Source organism: Pteronotus mesoamericanus, unplaced genomic scaffold (assembly GCF_021234165.1).
Source record: "Pteronotus mesoamericanus isolate MK-2021 breed Mesoamerican mustached bat unplaced genomic scaffold, CSHL_Meso_final contig_33, whole genome shotgun sequence".
In the NCBI taxonomy this organism is placed as follows: domain Eukaryota; kingdom Metazoa; phylum Chordata; class Mammalia; order Chiroptera; family Mormoopidae; genus Pteronotus; species Pteronotus mesoamericanus.
Genome location: NW_026555135.1, coordinates 2,049,964 through 2,077,901, shown reverse-complemented (window position 1 = coordinate 2,077,901; position 27,938 = coordinate 2,049,964). Strand labels below are relative to the sequence as shown.

The 27,938-nt window shown below is 36.7% G+C and overlaps 2 protein-coding genes and 1 pseudogene across 2 annotated transcripts in view; 1 reads left to right on the top strand and 2 right to left on the bottom strand.

The window, feature by feature from the left end:
- PPME1 (protein phosphatase methylesterase 1) overlaps nucleotides 1-14,801 on the bottom strand; it is a 62,653-nt gene extending 47,852 nt beyond the window's left edge. Inside the window, exon 1 of the mRNA XM_054576263.1 lies at nucleotides 14,472-14,801. Coding sequence (XP_054432238.1) covers nucleotides 14,472-14,572 — 101 coding nt within the window. The 5' untranslated portion in view covers nucleotides 14,573-14,801. The remainder of the gene's footprint in view (nucleotides 1-14,471) is intronic.
- A 198-nt stretch (nucleotides 14,802-14,999) lies between these two features.
- C2CD3 (C2 domain containing 3 centriole elongation regulator) overlaps nucleotides 15,000-27,938 on the top strand; it is a 121,804-nt gene continuing 108,865 nt past the window's right edge. The window contains exons 1-3 of the mRNA XM_054576264.1: nucleotides 15,000-15,265; nucleotides 18,100-18,369; nucleotides 25,313-25,470. Coding sequence (XP_054432239.1) covers nucleotides 15,211-15,265; nucleotides 18,100-18,369; nucleotides 25,313-25,470 — 483 coding nt within the window. The 5' untranslated portion in view covers nucleotides 15,000-15,210. The remainder of the gene's footprint in view (nucleotides 15,266-18,099; nucleotides 18,370-25,312; nucleotides 25,471-27,938) is intronic.
- Nucleotides 26,048-26,433, bottom strand: LOC129072660 (40S ribosomal protein S25-like; annotated as a pseudogene).

Genomic DNA, 27,938 nt, shown 5'->3' with positions numbered 1-27,938 from the left:
TCTGTGGGGGAATATTCAAGCTTAACACAAAATTTGATGCAGATTCGTTGTTCTACTCGCTGAGTCATTTTGAATGCAATGGCCATACAGTACACATGCTCAATCAATGGCGTCTACCGCCCCCACCGACTAGCAAAGTCGTCATTGTTCATGCATGTGCATTCCTTGGCTACCAGGTGACATCAATGTCACGCAAACCATTCTTGTTACATTAACAATGGCTGGACTTTTTCTGGAGTCACCTTGTACTGTTGGTAGTTTTTATTGGTAGTATAATTGGTTATTTTGAACACCATATATGTGCATATTTATACACATATACCATATAAAACAAGTAGGTAGTTAGGTCAATGTCATTACAACTAAGATTTCCATTGTAAGAGCAAAGAGATAATTTTTTTAAAATTTAGTCTTTACTGTATTTTTTTCATTACCATTTGGTCTCCTTATATCCCTTCCCCCTAGCAATCACTACACTGTTGTCCATGTCCATGAATCCTTTTTCCTTTTCTCTCAATCCCTCTATCCCCCACAGCCTCTCCCTCACTAGTTGTCATCCTCCTCTCTATCTATGAGTCTGTCCTTGTTTTCCTTGTTAGTTCAATTTGTTTATTAGATTCCACACGAGTGAAATCATATGGTACTTGTCTTCCTCTGACTGGCTTATTTCACTTAGCATAATCCTCTCCAAGTCTATCCATACTGTTGCAAAGGATAAAACTTTCTTCTTTTTTTCCCTATTTTTCAATTAGATTGTATTTTTATCATATTTCTTTACATTCTAGACCAGTGCTATTTAATAGAATTTTCTTTTTTTATTGTTCAAATACATTTGTCTCCATTTTCCCACCACCACTTTCCCCTGCCCCACCCACCACCACCTCACACCTGCAATCCTTCAAAACTTTCTTCTTTTTAGGGCCAAGTAGTATTCCATTGTCTAAATGTCTCATAGTTATTTTATCCACTCATCTACTGATGAACACTTGGGCTGCTTCCATTTTTTTGTGATTATAAATCACACTGCATGGAACACAGGGGTGCTTATGTTTTTTCAAATTAGTGTTTTGGATTCCCACAGATATATTTCCAGAAGTGGGATGGCTACGTCAAAAGGCAGATACATTTTTAATTTCTTGAGGTATCTCCATACTGCTTTCCACAGTGGCTGAACCACTCTGCATTCCCACCAACTGTCCAAAAGGGTTCCCCTTTCTCCACATCCTTGCCAGCACTTGCTGTTTGTTGATTTATTGGTGATAGCCATTCTGACAGGCGTGAGGTGCTATCTCATTGTGGTTTTTATTTGTATTTCTCTGATATTAGTGACTTTGAGCCTCTTTTTATGTCTATTGACCATCTGCATGTCCTATTTGGAGAAGTGTCTGTTCAAGTCCTTTGCTCATTCTTTAATCAGGTTGGGGGATTTTCTGGTTTTGAGTTTTATAAGATCTCTATCAATTTTGAATATCAACCCCTTATCAGATGTATTGGCAAAAATGTGTTCTCCCATTCTATGGGTTTTTCTGTTTTGTTGATGATTTCCTTTGCCATGCAAAAACCTTCTAGTTGGATGCAGTTCCATTTGTTTACTTTTTCTTCTGTTTCCCTTATCTGGGGAGATATATCATATAAAATATTGCTACGAGCAATGTCCAAGGTTTTGCTGCCTATGTTTTCGTCTATGATTTTTATGGTTTTGGGTCTAACATTTAAGTCTTTGATCTATTTTGAATTTATTCTGGTGTGTGGTGAAAGAAGGTGGTTTAATTTCATTTTTCCATATGTATTCTTCCAATTTTCCCATCACCATTTATTGAATAGACTATATTTAGCACATTGTATGTGCTTGCTTCTTCTGTCAGATATTAATTTCTCCACATCTTTATACTATTAAGGAGTGGGTTTATTTCTGGGCTCTCTATTCTATTCCCAGAAAGAAATAAAAAGGGCTGTAAGAAAATATTATGAACAAAAATATGCCAACAAACTGGACAACCTGGATGAAATGGATAAATTCCTAGAAACATGTAATTTAAACTAAATCAGGAAGAATCAAGAGAATCTGAATAGACAAATTACACCTAATGAAATTGAAGCAGTAATAAAAACACTCCCAACAAACAAAAGCCCTGGACCAGGTGGTTTCACATATATATTTTACCAAACATTATGAGAAGAACTAATATCACTCCTCAAACTATTTCATAAAATTCCAGAGGAGGGGACGCTCCCAAAGTCATTTTAGGAGGCCAGCATTATGTTTAAACCCTTTCCAAAGGTACTTAGCACCTACAACTCCTGAGCCTTTATGGGAGTGTGATATGGTTTAGCTTGCAATTTTATTATCCTTCTATGAGCAATTTTCAGTTTGCTCTTTTCTGTTACTGAGTTCATATTCTTCAACTTGCTATCTTCCTAAATCTTGTTGGTATCTTATCTTCCTCCTTTTTCTTTGTCGTTTTGTTTTATCCCTTTTTCCAAATTATTTTACTATAATTTAATTGAATTTGGGGCGAGAAAGGAGATAAATACTTGAACTAATTTAATTTCCACGACAACCTTCTGGGGTAGCTAACATTATTCCTGTTTTGCAAATGAGAAAACTAAAGCCAAGGGAGGTTAAATAACTAATAGAAGGCCACAGGATGCAGCTGAGCTAGAATCGTATTCTCAGGGTCTCTTCCTTATAAGTTTTCAATACTACCCTCAAAATAATACTAGGTTCTTCATTCTAGAAATCACCAAAGCTAGCAATGAACACCCAGAAATACACAGAAAGAGATGGAAGAGAACTGGTTGCTACAGTAGGGATAATGATTTATAGAGAACCCTTGTAGCAAGCCACTGAGCATCTTAGTCAAAGTTTACAACTGTAATGGTAACGATGGGATGGTGCAGGAGGATAAAGTGATTCTTCCATCAAAGCATCAAACAATTCTCAAGTTTTTCTGATGCCATTCTCAGGGAGAACAGAGGAGGCCTTTTTAAAGAATTCTAACTTAGTAAATACTGATTTACCATGTGCTTGAAAATCCTAGATCCTATTACTATTACTTTTCTGTGTTGGCCACTGGTGAGAATGTTAATTGTTAACTGGGCATCGCAGAATCCAAAAATGTGTAACATTTCACAATGTCCTGCATTAGACAGAACAGGATGCTTACAGCCCAATGTATGATGTAGTTTCAAGCAAGTAAATGAAACCATACCTCATTTAAAAACACTTTCAGATAAGACATTTAATCCAGAAGGAACTTCTAACCTGCTGAGTCAGATCACACCAAAAGTATACTTTGCTTTAAATGGATGGTTAAACACAGACTGCTGCAAGCACAGAAAGAACTATAAAATTATACTTATGGTAATAAAGAATTCTGCTTTATTTAAGTTACAAAAATTTCTAAATTTTATGTCTACCACTCATCCAACCTAAGAACATAACTTTTTTGCCAAAACCCTAAAAGGTATAGAGAAAAAAGGATATATGGGAAACTTTACTAACACTGTCTGGCCTCAAACAAAAACACAACCACTGAGACACAAGCAAGAAGACAAGAGCTAACTGTAGCTGTTCATTCTCATAATCAATGTGTGTGGCCATATTCAAAGATCAGAACTTACATAAGCTACTATTCTGCTTAGACAGTACAACAGAAGAAACCAAACAGGTCTGGGATCAGAGTTTAAAAGGCCAGTAAGTCCAAAGAGACCCAAAACGCTCATTCAAAAGAATATATGTACTGCTACCTTCATTGTAATGTTACTTACAATGCCAAGCAATAGAAGCAACCCAAGTGCCCATGAACAGACGAGTGGATAAAAAAGCTGTGGAACACATGTACAATGGAGTATTACTTGGCTATAAAAAAAGGACAAAATGTTACCATTTCCAACAGCCTGGATGGACCCAGAAGGTACTGTGCTAAGTGAAATAAGTCAGTCAGAGAAAAACAAATACCATATAATTTCACTTATATGTGGCATCTAAAGAACAATATAAACAAACAAACAAAATAGAAACACACTCACAGATACAGAGAACAGACTGATGGTTGCTAGAGGAAAGGGGGTTGAGGGACTGGGTCAAAAAGGTGAAGGACTGACATATACAGATTGGTAATTACAAAACATCCAAGGGGATTAAAGTACAGCACAGGAAATATAGTCAATAATAGTGCAATAATCATGTATGGTGCCAGGTAGGAACTGGAAATATCAGAGGGAACAGTTCGTAAAGTATATGCTTGTCTAACCACTATGCTATACACCTGAAACAAATATAAAATAATACTGAATGTATACTGTAATTGAAAAAAATTTTTATAAGCCAATAAAGTCCATACAGAGGACTTTCATGAAGTGTATTTCAGAACCAACAGCCATATAAGCTCCTTCCCAGACTCATCTGAATGCCACGATAATTTAGAATAAAAGACCTACTTCCTAAGCATTCAGCAAATATCTTCAGGGTAATTATTTTAGAGGCTTTTTCTAGTCATGATTTGCTTACATAAGCAGCTAATTTAATTCCAGTTCAATTAAAGAGATATTTGACTGTGCCCTGTAAGGCAGGCCCTGTAATACTTCCCAAGTACTAGCGCAATCAGTAGATAAGAAATTTGTATCGATGAATAAAACTTAGCTCTTGCCCTCAAAGAACTCATGCCTGGGAGTAAAAGAGATAAGCAAAAATCACTGTATACTACAACTATGACAGAAATAAGCCTAGACAACCATAAGAGCTCATAGATGAGACATCCAATCTTTTGGGGGTCACTTACAGGGATGAAATCAAGTCAGGGAAGGATTCATAAAGATTGTATCTGGTAAGGGTTTTGTCAAGTCAAATACTATAAAAACTAGAAGTACAGTCCTTATTAAACAATAACCTAGATAAGAAGGAGGCAACAGTACAAATCCTCTCATTACCAATAAGAGTATGATTTCCCAATATTTGGTGAAAAAAAAAGTTAGTACAGAGATTTTAAAACTAAAATCTGGGTTTATATTCCACAGGTTTGTAAAGTGGGTTGTTCGAAAAATTGAAGCACATTTCCCGTGATTAATACTATTATGAAATATTGTAGATTCTCTGGATAGCTCCATCCTCAAGTATACTTAGCTATAATATGCTAAAATGCTATTTGTGATGAAATTCAGCTAATAATAATATAGTTCAGGTGATTAACACAGAAAGCTGAATTCAAAGTGATTTGAATATACCAATATTTTGAACCATGGTTCTTATGCTTAAGGAAAAGTTGGTTTAATTAAAGGGATGAGCAGTATTCAATGAAACAAACTGGACAAGCATATATTTGTGCTTGGCACTTTATAGGTATTATCTAAATTTAATCCTCACAGCAACTTGAGCTATATTTTTTAATAGAATAAAGACAAAATGATATAAATATTGAATCACAGAAGGATATAAACAGGATACAAGTTCATTTTTGTATACTGTTAATAATCAGTTTTTAAATCTCACTTCTATACTCAACAAGCCAATGCTCCCCACCTCCATTTATTTATCTACTAAATTTAAAGTGGTCAATTCTAAACTATTGAAAAAAATGTTATTTCTACTGTATCTCAGTATCATTCATTAATTCATCAAATGTTTGCAGAGCTCCTGTGTGCTAACCACTTTTGGGCATGTAAATAAAACACAAAAGGAGTTTACAATTAAATTAAGGAAGACTAAACAAGTAAATTACAATCTAGTTGTTAGTAGAACAGATAAAATACAAATACTGTATCTACAAGGCACCATCAATTATAAGATGAACCATGTACCACTAAGAAAAAGAGCTACCTATTAAAATATGATATAATGCTCTATCACTTATAATTCATTATTTCTTTTATTAATTTTTTAAAATTTATTGATTTTAGAAAAAAGAGAAGGGAGAGAGAGAGAAACATCAATTTTTTGTTCCACTTATTTACACATTCATTGGTTGATTCTTGTATGTGCCCTGATGATCAAATCTGCAACCTTGGCACATCAGGATGACGCTCTAACCAACTGAATTACCTGGCCAGGGTCTTTTGTTCTTGAAAAAGCTCTTTTGTGCTTATATGGAGTCATCATAGATCACTTATGGGTATATATAAAAGGAAAATTAGAGCAAAATAAAATACTTAGGTATTCCTAGCCAATTTCTTTACACTGTGAGTCTTACTCTATACTGAATCACTCTAACCAATATAGTTCTCTGTGCCTCAGAAGTACATTCGTGATGGAGTGTTTCTTACAGCTAACCACCAGCTCCTATGCTAACTTTACCATAATGTAAAGAGTTATTTTATTTTTGCCTGAGTTTAGGAATATAGAATAACTTATCCTCACAATCATTCAGTTATTAGTGGTTAAAAATGCTCCACCTTTGTCTCCAGAATTTTCTTCCAAGCTGCCAAAACCTTCTTTGCAAATTTTGATGCTGGTTTTGGTGTTCACTTATGTACTGGCAATGAGAAACAAGTTAGAACTGTTACCAGACCAACATCAACTGTTAAGATGCTATTATTTCAAATATGAAAAGGCATGTATCTTAGAATTTATGAAACACAGTAAATTTCCATTTATGGCTTTATAATTTAAGTAATGATTCCACATATATATCTTCTCTTTCTCCTCAAAAGCAACTCTTTGAGGCTAGTATTATCCACATTTTAAGACAATAAAGTCAAGTTTGCACCAGTTAAGTATATGTACTAAAGCCAGGAAATCCTTGTAGGTTGGTTTAAAACTTATATTCTTTCTAGTATAAGACAGAAGAAGTACAGAATAGTATCGATATGGAGTTGGCAAACTATGGTCTATGGACAAATGTGGCGACAACTTCAGCCTGCTGTTATGGTTTGGAATGACTGGGATTTTCAAAACAATTTTTAATCTTCAAAATACATTGGTAGTATGTGCTTAGGACCGGTTGTCAATATGGGCATTCCTCAGAGATAGCGGGGGTTCATTTCTGGACCACCACAATAAAGCAAATAAAGCAAGTCATAATCTTTTTGCTGATGGAAGGTCTTGCTTTCAAGCCCTTGAAAAAAAACACAGTATCTGTGAAGCACAATAAAATGAGGTATGTCTGTACTGTATTTTGAAAAAACATCTAAGTGAAATATATAAGTGGACAGCTCTTTTAATAGTGCTATGAATTAAAACTTTCTTCTCTAAAAAAATTACTTCATAACATGAAGGAAAGTTTTTCCTAATCAACCAGAGGTGTTTTCTCAAATCTGACAGGAAGTAATAGAGCAAGGAGGGCTCAATAGGTTTAAAAAATCTAATTATCCAACTCTGGAGACCCTAGGAAGAAATATACTGGTTGGCAATAAGTCCGGTAACAATGGAGGAAAATGGACACTTACTCAGAAGTGCTCAGGTCAACGGGCTCAAACCTGGCACAAGTGAGAGGAGGGAAGAGGAGGAGGGGAATCATATCCTACACTAGTGCTACAATGAAAACAGGAGGGAATTTGAAGTCAGATCAGTCTCCCCCACTTGTTAACATTAGGATTTGGGGCAGATGCTGTTAACTTTCTACGTTCTTTACCCACTTCCCACTCTTTATTCCCTAAAAGAATTCCGAACTGTTTTAGTAGGTAGTGGAGATCTCTTGTTACCTTTCCTCCAGCCCAAGGGATTGAATCAGGATTGGTCTAAACCAGTGATAGTAATCACATTCCCTAATGCCAGTGACTGGTCTCGTGATGGATGTGTTAACTGATTCTAGACAATGAGACAGTGAGATAAGCTTAGCTAGGAAAAGCTCTTTGCCCCCCTGTTCCTTCCTTTTTATTTGGAAAGACAGAATAAAGGCAAGATGCAAGTGGAGTTGCAGCAACCATAAGGTGACAGACAAAAGAAGGAACAGCCAACATTTCTAAGAATGACAAAAGAAAGGATGCAAAATGCCTGGGTACTGAATGATACAGCTGAATGACTGAATTAACTCTTGGAACTACCTAAAAATAATAAATATCCTTTTGGTTTCGACCACAGTAAGCTGTTAGAAATTAAATTATTTCCCATTAATGTAATGTTGCTAATTTGAATTTGGGGAGTATAGTAGGTTTAATTGTATTTAAATAGTAAACCTTTTGAGTTTTATAATTATATAAGAGTAATATGGGATTTACTGTTATACATAAGGAATTTATCCCTAGTTTTTTGTATATATTTAAGTAACATTACATTAAAGATAGCTTAAGTCAATAATTGGGATCTGAGATATTTTTTCTTCAAAAGGAATTTGTAATATATTTCTTTAAGGAAGGCTCAACATCATAAAAATGTTTATTCTATTTTACATATTTAGTATAGTCCCAACAAAAATACTATCAAGATTTTTCCTTACACTAGTCTTGTTGATTAGAAAGTTTATTTGTAAGAATAAACAAGTAAAAGGAGTCACAAAAATCTTAAAAATGAAATGAGGGGGGACATACCTCTACCATCTACTAAAACATATTAATAATGCCTCTCTAATTAAAAGTGTAGTAGTGACACATACAATAAAAAAAGGAAAGAAACTTCATGAACAGACCCAAATCTATGTGGAAATTTGGTATATAATAAAGAAGTCATTTTAATCAGTGGGAAAAGGACTTTTTAATAAATGATGTTACAACAACTGGACAGTCTGTGGACAAAGAAAATTGGCTCCATTCCTCACTTTGCACATCATGGTAAATTTAAAATAGATGTAAAAAAGGAAACCCTACAGGTTCTGGAAAAAACAACTATATAAATTATTTTATAATGTGACAGAAGGAAATGTCTTTCCATGGTTCAAAATCCAGAAGCAATACATGCTATATCTGAGTATGTTAATACACTGCGTACCGCATAGAAATCTCTAAGACATACGCCAGGGTCGAATGACCAAAATACAATGTAACTGCAATGCTTTATGGGTTTATGCAATTATATAGTTTTTCGTAGATTGACCTGCACGGTTTCCACCAATGAGATCGCTTCATTCGAAGTGGACAAGACAGTGTTGACATCTAAAGTCCATAACAGATGGCTTGTGAAAAACGAGAAAACTCGTGAGCGGTCCTTAACAGATGGCGCGCGAAACACGCGAAAACCCGTCAGCGGTACGCAATGTGTTAAAATTAAAACAAAAACAAAAACAAAAACTTTTTACATGGCAAAAATATAAGTAAAAAGGCAATTTGGAAAAATATTTTTGACACTTATGAAGAGAAAATGTCCCTAATACATAAAGCACTTCAAAAAGCCACTGTGGGAAACAGTTTGGGAGTTTCTTAAAAAGTTAAACATAATTTACCATGTGAACCAGCAATTCCATTCTTAGGTTTTTATCCAAGAGACATGCAAACATTTTTCCACATAAAGATTTGCATGTGAATGTTCATAATAGCTTTATTCATAATGGCAAAAAATTAGAAACAACCTAAAAATGAAAAAAGGAGTTCTATGGAAAGTAACAAACCCAAGTACCCAGCAACTGGTAAATGAGTAAATAAAATGTGGTCTACCTATACAATGGAATATCATTCAACAATAAAAAGGAATAAAGTATTGATACATGCTAAAACATGGATGAACCTTGAAAACAATATACTAAGTGAAAGAAGCCAGTTGCAAAAGGTCATATTGCATGATTTCATTTACATGAAATCTTCACAATAGACAAATCCATAGAGACAAAAATTAGATTAGTGGTTGTCAGGGACAGTAGAAAGGGGTAGAGACTGCTAACAGTTAGGTAGTTTCTCTGTGGAATAATAAAAATGTTCTGGAATTAGTAGTGATGATTGTACAACCTTGAATATACTAAAAACCACTGAACTCTAAAAGGGTGAATTCTACGGTATGTGAATTATAACTTAGTTTTTTTTTTAACTTATAAATTACTAAGAGAGAAATACTAGAATTTAATTTTCCTAGTAACTTAATATGTAACCTTGGGCAAATCACTTCACTTTTCCCTTTATTTCTTTATTTGTGTGCCCAGCTCCTAAAAGCCTTTCTGAGACCTGATACATGTAATAAGTTTAATGGACAACTATCTAATCAGATATGAATAAACATATAACTTGAGTGGAAAAAGCTGACATAACAGATTGAAAAGAGTATTCCTATTGCATAAAGAATAAGCCTTTCTTACCAGTATAAAATAATTTACTAGTTACCATTCTTTAAGAGTTTATGTTAGGAAGCTTAAGTACTTTTCATATATTTTCTCAATCTTAAAGCACTCTAAGATAAGCAGAAGTATCTCCATTTCATAGATAAGAAACAGGCTAAGAGAGGTTAAATTACTTGACCAAAATAAATACTCAAGCTGGGCTTCAAATTCAGATCTGTATTACTTTAAACACCAATCTCTTTGCACCAAGGTACAACAGTAACGGTGGACTAAAAATCTGAAATGTGGGTTTGAATCCTGTTTCTGCCATTTAATGATTCTGTGATCTTTGGGCAAGTCAATAAACATTTGTGTTTCCTCATTAACAGAAAATATTAACCCTTGTCCTAATTTATCACATAGAATTTTAGAAAAAGGCACTAATACACATCAGTTCAAACACTGTAGTAATGGAACAGATAACATTAGAAACCTAGTACTATTGATAACCAAAATAATCTACAGTCTTGTCCTGGCCAGGGTGGCTCAGTTGGTTGGAGCGTTGTCCCATACACCAAAAGACTGTGGGTTCAATCCCCGATCAGGGCACATACCTGGGTTATGGGTTCCATCCCTGGTTGGGGCACACACAGGAGGCAACAGATCAATGTTTGTCTTTTTCTTTCCCTTTCTCTCTCTTTAAAATCAATAAACATTTTTTTAAAAATCAACAGTCTCTCTAATGGTATTGCTAAATACTAAAGCAGTGCTTTTCAAAACACACTCCTCTCAAGCACACCACATGTTATACAGACTGTACATTTATATCCCCCAAAAATCCATGTTAGATTCTAATGTCCAATGTAATATTTGTAGGTGGGGCCTGTGGAGGTGATAAGGGTACAGCCCTCATGAATGAGATTAGTACCTTTATAAGAAAAATCCCACAGAGCTCCCTACCCGCTTCTGCCATGTGAGCTGACAGCGAGAAGATTGCAGTTTATGAACCAGGAAGGGACCCTCAACAGATATGAAATCTTGGGACTTTACAGCCTCCAGAACTGTAAGAAATACATTTCTGTTCTTTAGAAGCCACCCAGTCTATGCTATTTTTGTTATGGTAATCCTAACAAACCAAGAGACCAGTCATAAGTAGGAATCTCGAATCAAAGTAGCTCCAAAAGGTTTAATAAAGTTTAAGAACTATTTTGGGCATCATCTACTGGCATCTATTATGGAACAATGAAACCAGGATCTTAAGTCTCAGGGAAGAAAAAGTGCTGATGTTCTGAAAAGGGAATGAATTATAGAGAACAAACCTAGTTGATCTGGTTCTGCCTTATAGTAGTTGGATGACTTTTAATCTTTGCATCTGAATTTCCTTATGCAGGGAAACATCTACTGCAAGGTTGTGAGCAGAATAAATAACATATATAAAGCTACTACAATGCCAGGCACACAGTACTTACTCAGAAAAAAAAAGTTAATTGCTATTATTACATTATCCAGAAATTACTAAATCTAATTTGAAAAACTAAACTATGAAAACTCAGGAAAAATCATAAACTCAAAATCATCCTGAATATGCGCACATCTAAATACGGTTAGTGAAATTGTGGACAAGAGATTATGAAAAACACTTAAAAGAGTAAGTCATATATGAGACTGTCAAAGGAACAGGCCCAACTTGAGAGTAAGAGAGAGATGGGGGAGTAGGCAAGGATGGTAAGATAAAAGACAGACAGTGGAGCATAAATAAAGAAGGATCCTTTGAAATTGGTGGAAGTGAGACGTCATAAATCAGCACTGAGGAAAAAGACTGAATCCTAGAGTATCTGCAAAGGAGTAAGATACACAACTCAAGTTAAGTATTGCCAGGATAGCAACTATGAATCCAAAAAAACACAAGATGTTCCTCACAGTCAAGAAACCCATGTCCTGGTTCTTAGTGGCCGGTCCCACCACCAGGCTTCTGGGTTACCTCAGTATGAGGAAGATCTGAGTTTCAGTTTTGTCATTTACTTAGAGAAAGTATTGCCCCCTGTCCTTTCATTTATTTTACAGAATAAAAAATTCTCTGAGTCTTAGGTTCCTCAACTATACAGTGAAGTGGGGAGATGAGATCATTTCAAAGCTCTCTTCCAGCTTTACAACCGTAGAGGGGAGAGAGTCTGTATTATCACTAACATTAGACTTAGAGGCCTGCCTATGTTCCAGTAAGTTAATGCACACACATACACGTACACACACACACACACACACACACGAAAATAAGCCACTTGAGGACCACATAAAATTCACCTACGTATGCTCTTCTCTTCACAATACTATAAAGAAGCACCTTTCTGGGTAATTTTACTTTCCAGGACAAGCAGTTAAACTAAATTAAGAAGACCAAACATCTATTTAAAGAGAGTAATTTACTAACAATTATATATCCTCCTAATCAGCAGATTTCCCTTTATTTTTCTCTCAGTATTTTTCTTCAGTTCATCTCCAGAGAACTTGTTTTGACAAAGTGAGAAGCTGAGCTTTAATTAAACTTATCTGAAGCATGTATAGTTATTAAAAGGCTAATTTTTTGCATTTTTTATCAGAGTGCTGATATATTGAAAAATCAAATTTTAGATCTTAATGTAAAATAGACAGCAACTAAGATACATATCAACAATAAATGTTACAGTAATTTTACACTCTAGGTTAATTTTCCCAAATAATTATGAATGTTTCCAAATCCTCCTTATTATTCATGTCACAGTCCTATCTTCATCTTCCAAAGCTAAAACAATCTTTGTTTTACCTTAAATGTAGCCTTCTACCACCTCTTTCTGTTGTGCATCCATTATCCATCAACCTACCTTTCCCGGCCCAGGTTCTCTCACTTTTCTACTGTGTGTCACAGTCAGGTCTTCACTTCAATTCTTAGTTTCCTTCCCTGGTTTTTCCAACTGTTCTCACCATCTCCTACTATTTCAATTTATAGGATTCTCCTTTCTCTTCATTGCTTTCTCTTCACAGTCTTACATCTCCTATCCTCATCTGCTCTTTGATGAGTTTTTGTCCATATTACTTATTCAGAACCTAAGGTTTCTCTTTTCTAGTACTTAACTCCAAGAAAATCTACCAGTCCATCTCTAGATTCTGAACACAAATTCTTGACCATCTTGTACCTAAATATTCTTCCTTCCCATTTTCTCTTTATACTCCCTAGTCTCCAGGATCCTGTCTGATACTACAAACACCCCTCAAAAACCAACTGCCTATTCAATTCTCTCTGCTTTCCAGCAATTAACACTCCGATGTTCAACTCATTATGCTCTCTCTCCTACTAAGTATTCCCTAACTTGGCACAAGCCATTCAACAATCTAAAACTCCAAAAGTCTATCTCTTCAACAAGGTTTTTTTTCCTAGTAAATGGTTACCTTGAAACATTTTAAGCAGCTACGTAAATGCTTCATTAATTCTGAGTTTTATCAAACCAGTACATAACTGCCATCAGACCTACTTGCCAGGCAAAAAATCAATTGCCCAAATCTTGCTCTTTAAGCCCAGACCTTCCCTCTGCAGCACCTGCATTCACCAAACCCTATTCCTAGTCACGTCTCAATTTCTAGAGCCCACGGTTGCTCTCTAAGATCCTCCCAGTCCTCGCCCACATCCTGTCTCCCCTACACTCACTCCTCTCATCACATTCCTCTTACTCTTAACAGTCTTCTTGGCTATGTTTTTCATCTTTCCCTACGTCTATTTCCCAAGTTTTTTCAGTTCTCCTAGTCATCCTAAGTCTCTGAATCTGCCTCTTACAGCTCTAGGAACTCTCTAGAACCTTCTGCTCCCTAGTTCGTTTCCTTCTCTAACCCTGCTTTAGGCGCTCTCTAGTTCTCTCAGCTTTTCTAATATCTACTTCTCGCAGTCTTCTTACTCTTAAATCTTCCCCTAGTTGTTTCCCCTCAACTTTTCCCCCTCAACTTTTCTCTCAGTCATTCCCCGCTTCCCTCAACCATCCCTTGCTGCTTTCTCCCCATCTTCGTCATCGTTCGACTCCCCTTTTTCAAACCTCCTCCATCCCTTCTTCTGTAGGTGCCTCTTAAATCTCTAAAATTACCCTCCCGGCTTCCTCAATTTTTTGCCTTATTCCCTTCTCCCTTAACTACGATTTGTCCTCCAATTTCCATTAACTTAGCGCCTCCCCTAGAGCCCAAATCTCCCTTCTACTCCATCCAAACGCCTCCAGGCCGCCGCCAACATTCTCTCCTCTCCTTAGCTTCCCTTGCGGTCAGCTCTAGACGCCCAGAGCCACCATTCTCCAATGGCCAAGGCCTGGCCTCTAGGAAGAAGGGGTTCGGGTCACGTACCCCATTCGCATCTTTGCTCCGCTCTGACTGCCCCCGCTGCCGGGTAGAGGGGGGCGAGAGGGCAGACGGCCGAGGTGCATGCTTTTCTCGAGGGCCGACATGAAGGGTAGCCCAGAGGTAGTCCAACAGGAGCCGAAACTTCGTCCCAGGCTAAGCGCGGCCCGACCGGTCACAGCTCGCTCCCTTAGTGTTGCCCAGTCGCTTTTGGACAGCACCCAGCCACCGGCAGCACCGCCCACCGCCCACCGGCTCCGTAAACTCCACCCACTCGCCTCTGGAGGTTCTACCGGAAGTGCGCAACAGGAAGATTTCTTCCACAAAGGAAGCTGGGTAACGGAGTCTGCGAGCCCCTAAGACCTCAAGCGGGCAGCTCGACGACCCTTCCCGGAAAGAGAAGCGCTCCTGGAGGCAATGCACTCTGGGCTATGGAGTCCTCAAAGGACGCATCGCTTTGCGCTTGCGCAGCTAGAGGCGACAGTGTCCAACCCCGCAGAGGTAGTGTAGCAAAGCATCCTGGGTGTTGCAGTCTATTGGTGGTGAGGAGTCTTGGCGCCTTTCCTTCTCACCGCTTCTCAAGAGACTGTTAGAAGAAAAGCAGTTTCTTCCTGCCTCCCAGGCTGCCCAGCGGTGCCGGTTGCTGGGGAACGCAGGCGCGGTAGGAAGGGATGGCGGGAGGCTACGGCCTAGGTGCTGGAGCTGAAGTTGAAGTTGAGTTGGTGAAGAAAAGCTCGGCCTCATCATGAAACAACGGAAAGGCCAGGGCCTTGGGGGCGGCCGTGGCCGCAAGAAAGGAGGTAACCTGAGCGACCAAAAGTTGAGGAAAGCGTCATAGGGCGGGGTCAGGGGAACAGAGTGTAAGGATTTCTAGGGAGACCGCCGACACCCTCCTGTTAAAAGAAAAAAAGAAGAAAAAGGACGGAGGAGGGAGCCAGGGAATCAGTTTAAAAGAGAGGGCACTTGGCTCTCCAACGAATGGAAAGAAAATAAGGGCTGGAGGCAGAGGTTAGGGGGTGGTAGACTCGACGAATAAATGGGGCGAAGTAAGGACTAAAGGGTACAGGTAGGGCGCCTCTAGAGGTAGGGAATAAAAAATTCTACAGATTTTTTTTTCTTTCTTTTTGGAAATTGAGATATAATTGACATAAAATTATATTAGTTTCAGTAACTAATATAAATAGTAAGTTAAAGTAACTTATAGAATAAGTTTCAGGTGTACCACATAATGATTGGATGTTTGTATATGTTGCGAAATGATCACCATAATAACAAGTTAGCATGCATCACCATACGTAGGTACAAAAATTTTTTTCCCGTAATAACAGCCCTTAAGATCTACTCTTTAAGAACTTTCAAATACACAACACACTGTTATAGTCATCACAGTGTACATGAAATCATCCCCACGACTTGGGAGCGTTCTTGATAACAAAGCTAAATGTGTGTGAGGGTACACCTTTGGAGGTCCATGTAGGATGGAAGAAACATAAGCTGGAGAGGGGCCTATGTCAGTAATCCTAACAGACAAGGGTCATGCTTTATACATTTCTGAATCCTCAAGAACTAGCACAAAGCAGGACTCAGTAAATGTTAGTTGAATAAGTGAAGCATGATACAATCATGAAGTGTGAAGGGCTACAAATGGAAGTTGGGAGAGATAGTTGAGGAGAGAAGAAAGAAGAGTGGGAAATCAGACCATGTGGTAGGTAGAGTTGAAGGAGTGAGCATGTGAGTATCTATGATGGATTCGAGATGAAAGAGTGTGTGGCAAGAGGTTCATCAGGTTAGTTCACTCCAGGAGATACAAGCTCACCAGGAGAGTATAAAAACGTTACCTACAACAAGAACAGTCACCCTAGGAACCAGGACAGATCAGAAAACTAGAATTTGAATCTCTACAGGGCTGCTTCAAAAAGAAAAATAAGTGACTGCCTTTTTGCATTATGCACAAAGAGATAATAGAATAGTCATAGTAATTAGGCCATTGAGGTGAGGACTGGAGCTACACCCTAGAAAGAAATCTCATCCAAACTTTAAAGATTTTTTTAAAATATTCTCACCAAACGATACGGTTATTGATTTTAGAGAGAAATATCGGTGGAAGAGAGAAACATGATCGATTGTCTCCAGTATGCACCCTGACCGAGGCTGGAACTTGCAACGAAGATATGTGCTCTGACCTGGGATCGAACCTGCCACCTTTTGGTGTACAGGACCATGCTCCAACCAACCGAGCCACTGGCCAGGGCTGTTTAAAGATACTTAAGACAGTTTTGAGGCAGTACCTTTCCTGCCTGGAATGATGGGAAGATATGAAACAGAAGCATGGAAGTGGTCAGTTTTGGTGTTCCCTGTGTCAGACCAGTCAAGCATATCTGGTTAATAGGAAAAGCAAAATAGAAATAACATAAGAATGCCCTACTAGCAATCTTGTATGCATATTTAGTAATGCTCATGTACACACCCATGTACAATTTTTATATTGAAATTGTTATCCATAAAGATTATGATGGGTCTTTTTTCCACTATAGAGAGCAGAGAGGATGTTGATTTCAGAAATCCAAAGAATTACTTTGGTATATTCCAGTATATTTTCTCCTAGTGAGGCATAAACAGTCCCCAAGGGAAAAGTCAGAAGAATAGAAAGGTGTGTAATGTAAGAATGATTTCTTAAATCTCTCAGTCTTGATTAGAAGATACATTAAAGGGAAGTTATTTAGAAAGCTGTGTTTAATTGCCTTATTTACATTTTGTTATCTGTATGAAGCCAATAAATACTATGAACCCAGCATTGTGCTAAAAAATAGAGCAGAATCTTAAAATGATAATCTTTGTCCTTATTAACTCTATGATGTTGGCAGGAAGGAAAAGAGACAATCTAAGGTGATTTTTATTGAAATGCTGAGTGAAATGTATGGTATGGACTTAATCGTTTGAGAGTTGAGTGAAGGGGGTGTTTGCTGCTCTACATTTAGTGATGGTTTTAAAGTAACAGGTAAAGATAGCATATCTTAAGAATTGTGGACTTTGTAATAATCAAAACAACAGTACTTGGAAGACAAATTTCAACTGAAAACTGAAAACCTATCTACCTTATTGTATTTGTATTTTTCAAATGGTCTCTTTCCATTGAAGAGGAGTTTGTATTAGTATGTCTTCAGCTGGTATGTTCTTTACTTAAATTAACCTGAATCCAACCCTAAATACTAGTTTGTTGTCAGGGTGGCTTAAGTGACCAGATAGGTTATTCTATGGTCTAGTTTACTAGTTGCTTCTCCTTTATTAGAATAGGTAAGATAAGCCTGCTTTTGTGTAGAGACTAAAATGTTTTTATGTGTTTTTATTAAAACAGGGTATGTTTTCTATGTTTAGTCTAAATTTTTTTAAATTTTATTTATTTATTTTTAGAGAGAAGGGAAGGGAGGGAGAAAGATAAAGATTGGTGTGTGAGAGATGCGTAGATCTGTTGCCTTTCACATGTCTCCAGCTGGGGGTCCTGCCTGCAACCCAGGCATGTGCTCTGACTGGGAATCAAACCAGCAACTTTTCAGTTCACAGGCTGGCGCTCAATCCACTGAGCCACACCAGCCAGAGCTAAATTTTAACTATGTGTTCTTGAATTTCTCTACAGGTTTGAGTGACATTCCTCCATCTACAAGCCTACCACCTCTAGTTGAAGGCCAACTACGCTGCTTTCTGAAACTTACTGTTGATAAAGTCATATGGAAGATTGCAAAGCCTCCTTCTTGTGTACTTGTTCGAGTGAGATGGTGGGGAGAAACATCAGATGGAACCCTCTTTTGTCCCAGAGACACATTGCAGACTGAATCGAAAGCTGTGAGAACAACTACACATTATGCTGTTCGCTGTGGTCCAAAGCAATTTACCTCTTACCTAACAGGTATGATTTTGTCTTATCATTTCACCTACAGACCTGATAAGCATATAGTAATATTATTAGCAATAAGTGTTATTGCATAGCTAGTATCTGTATGACTTTGTTAACAATTATTGAGGACTCAGTGATTCAATAATAGCCATAATTTACTGAAACTATACTGTGTGCTAGCAGTTGACACATATTATTTCTAATCCTTAATAATCCTGCAAGATAGATATTTTCTCTCTTCTATAGCTAATGAAACTCAGGTCCAGAGATGAAATCAGTACTCTCTAAGGTTACGTAGTTGACAATGGCAAAACTTAAGATTTGAACCCACTTCTGTCTGACATCAAACTCATGCATTTTACCAAATCAATGCTTCTTGAAGTAATAACCATAGTTTTTGCTCTGGAACTTAAATTATGCTCAAGGAAAGAGCATACAAATGTAAAATTTACTAACAGTACAAGATAATCCCTGCTACGTGCCAAATGAATGGTTTAGTGAGTTAGTACTACAGGTTTTCAGAGAAGGGAAATATCCCTCTTTAGAAATCCAGGAGCCAAAATCTCTTCATTTCTATTCCAGGAAAGCATTCTAAATGTCCTGTGTTACTTCTCAGTAATTAGGTCAAGCTCTCACATAAACACATTTTGGATGGTGGGGTTATTTATCAAATCAGTGCAGTTCAGTAAAAATTAAACATTTATAATGTAAACATCATTGGACTAAGAATACTGAAGAGCCAAAATTGAATTAAAGATTAGCCTGTCTGAAGAAGCTTACATTCTACCAAGAAAAAATTTTGGAAGACATCAAAATGTAAAAAACAAAAATTCAGCAATTCATCAATTCAAAAAATATATAATGATCATTTAGCATGTGCTAGGCATTGTGCTAGGCACTATAGGAATTACAGAAATGAATAAAAATATTTAATCAGAATGGAATCTAGTTCTAACTAAATTCACAGAGAAGTTTAGTTATAATAGTAGGTAGAAAGTAATAAGTGCTATTAAAGGACACCCATAGATATTTGGGTACTGGAAACCTAAAACTTCAATCTGCAGGTGGTATTTTTATATAATTTAACAAATGAAGAGTGATTAGAAATTCTTCAGTAAGAAAGAAGGTATCTATTCATATGATAATTAACAGGTCAGACATTTATTTGAGCATCCTATGATAAAGACTGCATTAGACTTGTCATCTGAACTTTAGATTGGTGTTACCAGCTGTGGGATTTTGGGAAAGGCCCTTACCATTTTGACGTCCCTTTTCCTCATCTGTAAAATGAGATCAAATAGCTGACTTTCCATAAAGAAGCAGCCTGGTTGAATGAGAAGAGCATGGGCTTTGAAGTCAGACAATCTTGAATTTGACCTCTGGCTTCAGGAGTGGCTGCTCTGTGATGCTGAGAGATTCCTTAAGATATTGGAGCCTCAAGTTTCCTATTTAGTTAAATGAGGATAATAGCACTTAACTGAAGGAAAGTATTGTGAAGATTAAATGAAAAAAAAATTTGTAGCATTATTGCTCCAGTACCTGACACATTGTAGGTATGAGTCTCATAAAAATATGTTTGAAGTACAGCATAGAGAATATAGTCAATAACATTGTAATAACTATGTGTAATGCCAGGTGGGTACTCGAAATACTCGGGTACCACTTTGTAAAATATATGATTATCTAACCACTATTTGTGCAATACACCTGAAACTAAGACAAAATAAAATTAAATGTGAACTGTAATTGAAAACTAATTTTTTTGAAAATACCCTACCAGCAAACACCAAGAAGGTTTAAAAAAAAGAATCTGAATCAAAATCCAAAACTTCAGGAAATTTGTATTTCATACTCACTTGCTATTGTTTATTTACTCCTAGCAAGCTAGCTACTGAAAAAAATAAAAATGAATGCAAGTTTTATTTTTTTAAAAGTGTGCGTGTGTGTGAGAAGTATCTTAGGCACTGGGGGGGATAGAGAGATTTTAAATGTCTCTAATCAAAAAGAAATTAAAAATTTGTTGAAAAAACAAAACTGACATATATGAAACAGAAGTGAACAGTGCCAGATAGTATGTAATTAAGTGCCTGATTATGTGGTACATACAATGAATACTATATGAATATTGCAGGAAATTAATAAGGGCTAAATTTATCATAAATTATTAGGAAATCAAAATCCTACTTCTGTTCTATACTAACTTGCTGCCTGACATTTTGAGCAAGCCATTTAATCTTCCTGGGTCTTAATTTTCTCATTAATAAATTGAAGGGGTTAACCACCAAATTGGCCAGTGCTCAAATTTTATTATTCTAGTTAGGAGAAAAACCCTGGAGAAAGTCCCATTTGAATAGGAGAAAGATGAGGTGAACTTTCTAAGTGATGGCACAGCTGTGAACATGAGTATATGTTTATTAGAAAATGAAGGCACAACATTGGTTCACGTGAGTGTATGCTCTAACTGAAAACTTGGGAAAAGTCTGTTTTTTAAGTACTGTGGTATTTGTTTTGTTATTTTATGTACTCTTTTGTATTCATAGCTCATTTAAAAGAAAATAAACTGCAAAAAGTAAACCAATTAATATATTGTCAAATATTAGCATAAAACATGAATAGATCCAGATTGGAAAGAGGAAAGCAGTAAAACAGATTATATGAATTCCTCAGATAAAAATAATGTATAGGAACAAGCAAAAATGTATAGCATTTTACAGATCATAAAACATGTTCAAGTCCATTATCTTATTTGATGTTTAAAATGACCCTGTGAAGTAGGTAGGGTTGTTTGTTTTATTCATTACTTTTTAAAAATATATTTTATTGATTATGCTATTACAGTTGTCCAGTTTTTCCCTCTTTGCCTCTCTTCACCCAGTATCCCTCATTCCCTCCGGCAGTACCCCCTCGTAGTTCATGTCCATGGGTTATGTATGTAAGTTCTTTGGCTACTCCATTTCCTATGCTGTTCTTAACATCCACCAGTCTATTCTCTACCTACCAATTTGTACTTTTTAATCCCTGCACCTTTCCCCCCATTCTTACCCTTCCCCCACCCAGCTGATGATCCTCCAGATGATATGATATCTATAATTCTGTTTCTGTTCTGCTTGTTAGATTAGTTTGTTTTTTAGATTCAGTTATTGATAGTTGTGAGTTTATTGCCATCTTAATGTTCATAATTTTGCTCTTCCTTTTCTTAAGTAAGTCCTTTTAACATTTCACGTAATAGTGGCTTGGTGATGTTGAACTCCCTTTGCTTTACCTTGTCTGGGAAGCACTTTATCTGCCCTTCAATTCTGAAGGATAGCTTTGCTAGATAGAGTAATCTAGGTGGTAACTCCTTGCTTTTCATCTCTTTGAATACTTGTCAATCCCTTCTAGTCTGCAAAGTTTCTTTTGAGAAATCAGCTGACAGTCTTATGGGAACTCCTTTGTAGGTAACTCTCTGCTTTTCTCTTGCTGCTTTTAAGATTCTTTTAACCTTCGGAATTTTAACTATGATGTGTCTTGGTGTGGTCCCCTTGGCATCCATTTTATTTGGGACTCTGTGCTTCATGGACTTGTACATCTAGTTCCTTTACCAAATTAGAGAAGTTTTCTTTCATTATTTTTTCAAGTAAGTGTTCAATTCCTTGCTCTTTCCCTTCTTCTGGCACTCCTATGATTCAAATGTTGGTACATTTGAAATTGTCCCAGATGCTTCTTGGCCTGTCCTTGGTTTCTTTGGATTTTTTTTCTTCTTTCTGTTCTGATTGAATGGTTTTTTTTATTCCTTATGTTCAAAATCATTGATTTGATTCTCAGCTTCATCCCCTGCACTGTTGGTTCCCTGTAGATTTTTCTTTCTCTTAGTGTAACCTTTATTTCTGCCTGAATCTTTTTTATGTTGTTGAACTACCCAGTGAGTTCCTTGAGCATCCTAGGAACCAGTGTTTTGAACTCTGTATCTGATAGATTGCTTTTCTCCATTTCATTTAGTTCTTTTTCTGGAGTTTTGTTCTGTTCTTTCATTTGGGCCATATTTCTTTGTCTCCTCATTTTGGCAGCCTCTCTGTTTCAGTGCTACTTTTATTCCCTGTCTTAGTAGCATGGCCTGTTGTTCTAAAGCACACTACTAAGTTGGATGGGGCAGAACCTTAGGTAATCACCAAGGCAGGGCATCCTTTGTGAACCAGGTTGATGGAGTCTCCGATACGGTGTTGCCACTCTGTGGTCCTGTGTAGGGGAAGGTTCAGAATGGGGGTAGTGCCACTACCTGGCCTCTGGAGTTTTGCCCTGGAGAAAGCTGTCCCCCGGCACTTGCCCTGGTGCCAGACACTTCACTTTCTCCCTGTATATCACTGGTGTCCTTCCAGATGCAGCCCTGGTGCTGAAGCCCAGAGAGAGTGAGTCTGCAAAAGTCCTAAGTCCATTGCGGACCCTTTAAGAGGAGACTCCTGAGAATCCTGCCATTTCTTCAGCCACCCCAACCCCACTGGTTTTTACAGCCAGAAGTTATAGGGACTTATCTCCCTGGCCCTGGAACCCTGGGCTGGGTTGCCAGGTATAGGTCTGGGATCCCTCGCTCCCAAGGTATCCCTCCTGATTTTTATCCACCATGTGTGGTTATGGGACTGCCTACTCAGCATCTCCACATGTCTCCTTCCTCCTACCCATCGGGATAAATATGACTTCTTTAATTCCTTGGGTGTTGAACTTCCATACAGCTCAATTTTCTGATGATTCTGGGAGATACTTATTTCGTAGTCTAATTGTAATTTTTTTTGGTTGTGTGAGAAGGCAAGCCATGTTTACCTACTCCTCCATCTTGACCAGATATTTTAGTCATTTCCTTATGCCTATTTTATCTTATCCTGGACAGAAGTTAGGACTATTACAAAAACATGAAAAACAGAAAGGGCCTTTCTTTGAGAAAAATCTTTACATTTTAAATCTTTAAGAACTTTTGTTTAAGGAAAGTAAAAATACAATAGGAAGAATGAGAGAAAGCCACTGGAAGTATTATAACGCATGCTGTGAGGCCCTGTACTTTTGCACTGGGTATTAGCCTCATTTTCTAGGTGATAAAATTGAATTTCAGAGTTAAAAGTGACCTACCCGAGTCCCCCGTACACGAACCCTAATTTCAGGGATGCCCTGAATCCAAGATCATTAATGTTTCTGCTATGCCATACTGCCTCAGGAAATAGAGGGATTATAGGATTCTGAGATACACCTCATACTCTTCTTTTGACATCTTTTCTCCCTTACCCTTTATCTCTGCATGGGAAAAAGCAGCCTTGAAAATGTTTGGCTGCATGTGAAGATTAGAGTAGAAACTGAGAAAATTACAATACTTCACTGAGCCTCACCGCTTGATTTTTGCCTCTGTTTAAATAGTTAGTAGTAATATAAAAGACAATGCAGGTGGGAAGAATGCTGAACAATAAGGATTCTAATTCCACAGAATGTCTTATATAGCTCAAGCCTCCTTTTCTGTCTCTGAATCTTTCTTGCATGTGGTGTCTCTGACTCTCTCACATATGTGGGGTTCCCATTCATATATATGTATTAAATTTGGTTATTTTCTCCTGCTTAAAAAAAAAAAGAAAAATAATTTCACAGCAAAAGTGGGTAGAGGTCAGAAGCTTACTAAGAATGAAGTTTTTCTCCCTAAAAGTAATGAATAATGAAGCAGCATGGTATAGTGTACTTGTGTACTTTATAGTATATAGATAGAACTGAATGTTAGCCCACTTTTGTCACTTTAAAGCTGGGTGAATTTAGGAATGTAACATGACTCCTCTGAGTCTGTGTTCTCCTCACATGGGACAGAAACAACTATATCATAAAGTTGTTAAGAGAATTAATGAGACATGGAAGGGCCTGGCTGTTAGTAAATAACCAAAAAATGTTGGTACACTTCCCTATCCTGCGTATACACATCATCTTACAGACTACAAAGCACTTTTACATGTATTTGCTCATGAGTTTTAGATAGCTTCCATGGGTAGGTAAGACAGGGAGTTTTGATATGTTAGGTAATTCACCGAATATCATATAACAGTCATTAGACATCTACATATGAGAGGATACTGTGCTGTATGTTTTACTTGCAACACCCTATTCCTCACACAACCATGATATAAGTATTATGATGCCTATTTTACAGACCACTATGGCTTACACAGAAGTAGTTTGTGAATATAGGCACTACAACACGACCACAGGTCTTCTCATTATAAGTCCTGTGCTCTTTTTACTACAGTATTGAACAAATAGTGAAAATGATCCATTTTCTCAGCTTTCAAAAGAAAATATTCAGAAGTTACACTGTCCTGCAAGTGTCTCAGACTCCATATGAATACATTACATTCCTCCTCCTGTAAATTATGACCATGAAGATACTAAGTCTGAGCAACTAATTGAAGAATACAGTTAAGGAGTTTATTTCCATTCCGATTAGTTCCAAGTGCTCTCATTCTTTCAGTACTCCAGGTACAATCAAGGGTTAAGCGATTAGATGCTCTGGGGGAAGCAGGGACCAACTCTTGCATCTATACAAGGGAAGCCCTTTGTCCAATTCTAAACTAGAAATGGTGAGAAAAAAGAACTAAGAGTTATTGCTTTTACATTTCAAAAGCAAAGCCTGAGTTCTTCCCAGATATGTTAAAAGCACTCTTTTTAAGATATTTTTCTTACAAAGTACTTTACAGGCTAAATATTTTTATTCAGTGTAATTTTTTTTCTCTGTGAGGTATATTGTTATTGTCCTTCTCTAAAACTTTATTGTTTTGTTAATTGTGGGTTAACTCTTTCCACCCTGCCCCAGAATTATATGTTAAATGAATGGTTTATTTGAAAATAAGATAATTTTTTTACATAAAGAAGTTTTCTAATGTATACACTTCTCTCCACTTCTAAAAATAAAAGTAAATGAAAACTATCTGCATATATTATAATTGTTTCTGACTAGATATGGCTGTGCTGGTGCTGGAAGTAATCACCAAACTTGATCATCTTCCAATTGGTAGAGTTCACATCAGTGGATTAGCCAAGCTTTCTCCAACCCATCACATCAATGGATTTTTCAGCATTGTTTCACCAACATCTAAGAAACTTGGAGAACTCCAGGTAAAAATATTTTAATTCTTTGCTGCATAGAATAAAACGTTTTGGCACAAATAGTTAAATCTGTTGTAGAATGGATAGGGATATGACTCCCATATACCATGCTAGTTCCCACTTCATGCATTTTCTTATGTTTTTACCCAAAGACTATAACATACCTTTGTCTCCCACTTATCCAAGTCCTCTTAGTGACAATATGAAACTCATAAGTACATGTGTATTGGATGCTTGATATTTTCCCTATTGCTAGATATTCAAATTCAAAACTCCTTTCTTGTGCAGTGTCTGATCTGCTCTTAATCCCATCAGTCAGATTTTCATTTCAGATACTGTGTTTCTCATCTCTTTAAAGGTTACATTTTTTCTTATTTTTTTAAATTTATCTCTTTTTAAATAAGTTTTTATTTTCCAGTTACAATTGGTATACAATATAATATTAGTTACAGGTGTACTAATTTATAAAATTATAAATTAGACATTTATAAACTTAGGAAATGCTTCCCCAATAATATATTTTATTTTTTAAATATACAACTTCATTTTCTTTTTTTTTTTTCCTGATTTAATAAAGTTTTATTTTTCAAAATATGTAGCTGGTGGGACCTGTTATTCTTGCATCTTCACCAATAGCTGGGGCATCCCCACCTTTGGTGTTTCTGGTGTAAATTACTTGAGCTCTGTGCTTTGAAACTAGTTTAATAAGTCCTTACTAAGTAGCTCCTGAAGGGCTGCCCTGACCAAGGAACCACGGATTGCTCAGAGACAACAGCTGGGGTTATAAGCTTGTAGATGTAGTTTATCATATGTTGCTCTGTCAAAGAAGACTAGGTTATTGAGCTTGTCCCAGACCTTGCCTTTGAACCATCTCTTCTTTTTGGCCTTGCTCCCAGATTTGTTCACTGGGTCTTTGTCTTTCTGCGCCACCTTTCCAGCATCTTTCTTCTTCTCGTCATCCTTGGGCAACATAGTGAAACTTGAGGAGCCCCAGCTCTCACTGCTACCTGAGAAGATGTCAGACAGAAAGGATTGTTTGTTTATTTATTTATTTATTTATTTATATTTTAGAGAGAGTGGAAGGGAGAAAGAACGGAAGGTAGAGAAACATCAATGGGTTGCCTCTCAGCTGGCAACCCAGGTACGTGCCCTGACTGGAAACTGAACTGGCAACCCTTAGGTTTGCAGGCTTGTGCTCAATCCACTGAGCTACATAAGCCAGGGCAGTTACTTCTCAGTGTTAAATATACTAGTTTTCATATTGAAAAAGTTTACTAAGGTCCTGATTCACATAAACAGTTTTAAAAAACTAGAAATAATCAGGAAAACTGGAATATTGACTCAATTTTCGATAATATTAAAAAATTATTAATGTTTTAGATGGGCTAATGATAATATGTTTATGTTCTGGTGCAGGAGGGAGGAATCCTCATATTATTACTAATGTATTTACAGAAGAAATGGTATGATGTCTGGGACTTGCATCTCAATATTCCAGGGGCAAAGCAGGAGTTGGAAATGGTATAAATGAAATGTGATTAGTCATATGTTGATAATTATTTAAACTGTATAGTGAATACCTGGGTTCATTATACCATTTACTTATGATTTTGTTTTAAATTTTTTATATTAAAAACCTTAAAAATATTTTTTATATTAGAAAGGGCTATTTAAGTGCAACACAATGGGTAAAAGGAAACTAACTTACACCCTTATATATCATTATGACATTTCAGAACATTAAAAACAATGATAATCATACATGTTTCCAGAGAAAAGGAGAAACAGTCACAAAGAATTGGGAAGTAGTATGGCTTCAGGCTTCTCAATAGAAACATTAGGAGCCAGAAGACAATTCAATAATACCTTCAGAATGTTGAATAAAAATAGCCTAGATTTCTGTCTCCAGCATGGTCTATGTAGTATAAGTGGTATAAAGATGTTTTCATATATACAACTTCTCAAAATGTGTACCTCTCTCACAACCTTTCTGACGAAGCAGCTAAAGGACTTCCTCTGCCAAAATGAGGACATAAATTTAAAAAGTCAAGATGTTATATTGGAAACAAGATCCAACATAGGAGAGAGGTAAAGGGAGATCCCAGGATGGCAGCACTACACCAGGAATGTCAGCTAGACTTGGAATATGTCCTAAACCTCTAGGAGACGTTTCTTTAAAAAAAAAAAAGATTATAGAACACCTGATGTATTTGAAAATATTGAAAGAGATTTAAGGGATTTAGACAACTAGCAATGAGTTTAGAATTAAATTATTAATATATACAACATAGACTAAGTAAATGAGGAAACAAGGCTATTGCCATTTTAGATAAAAGTTGTGCTGGAAAGGAGAAATAATCAGTATATCTCATGGTTCAGCTTTTTTTTCTTTTTTTTTTTTTTTGAGGGGGTGTATTTTTTATCATTGCCAATTATTCCTCTTATATCTTCCCATGCCCCCAGCAATCACCACCATG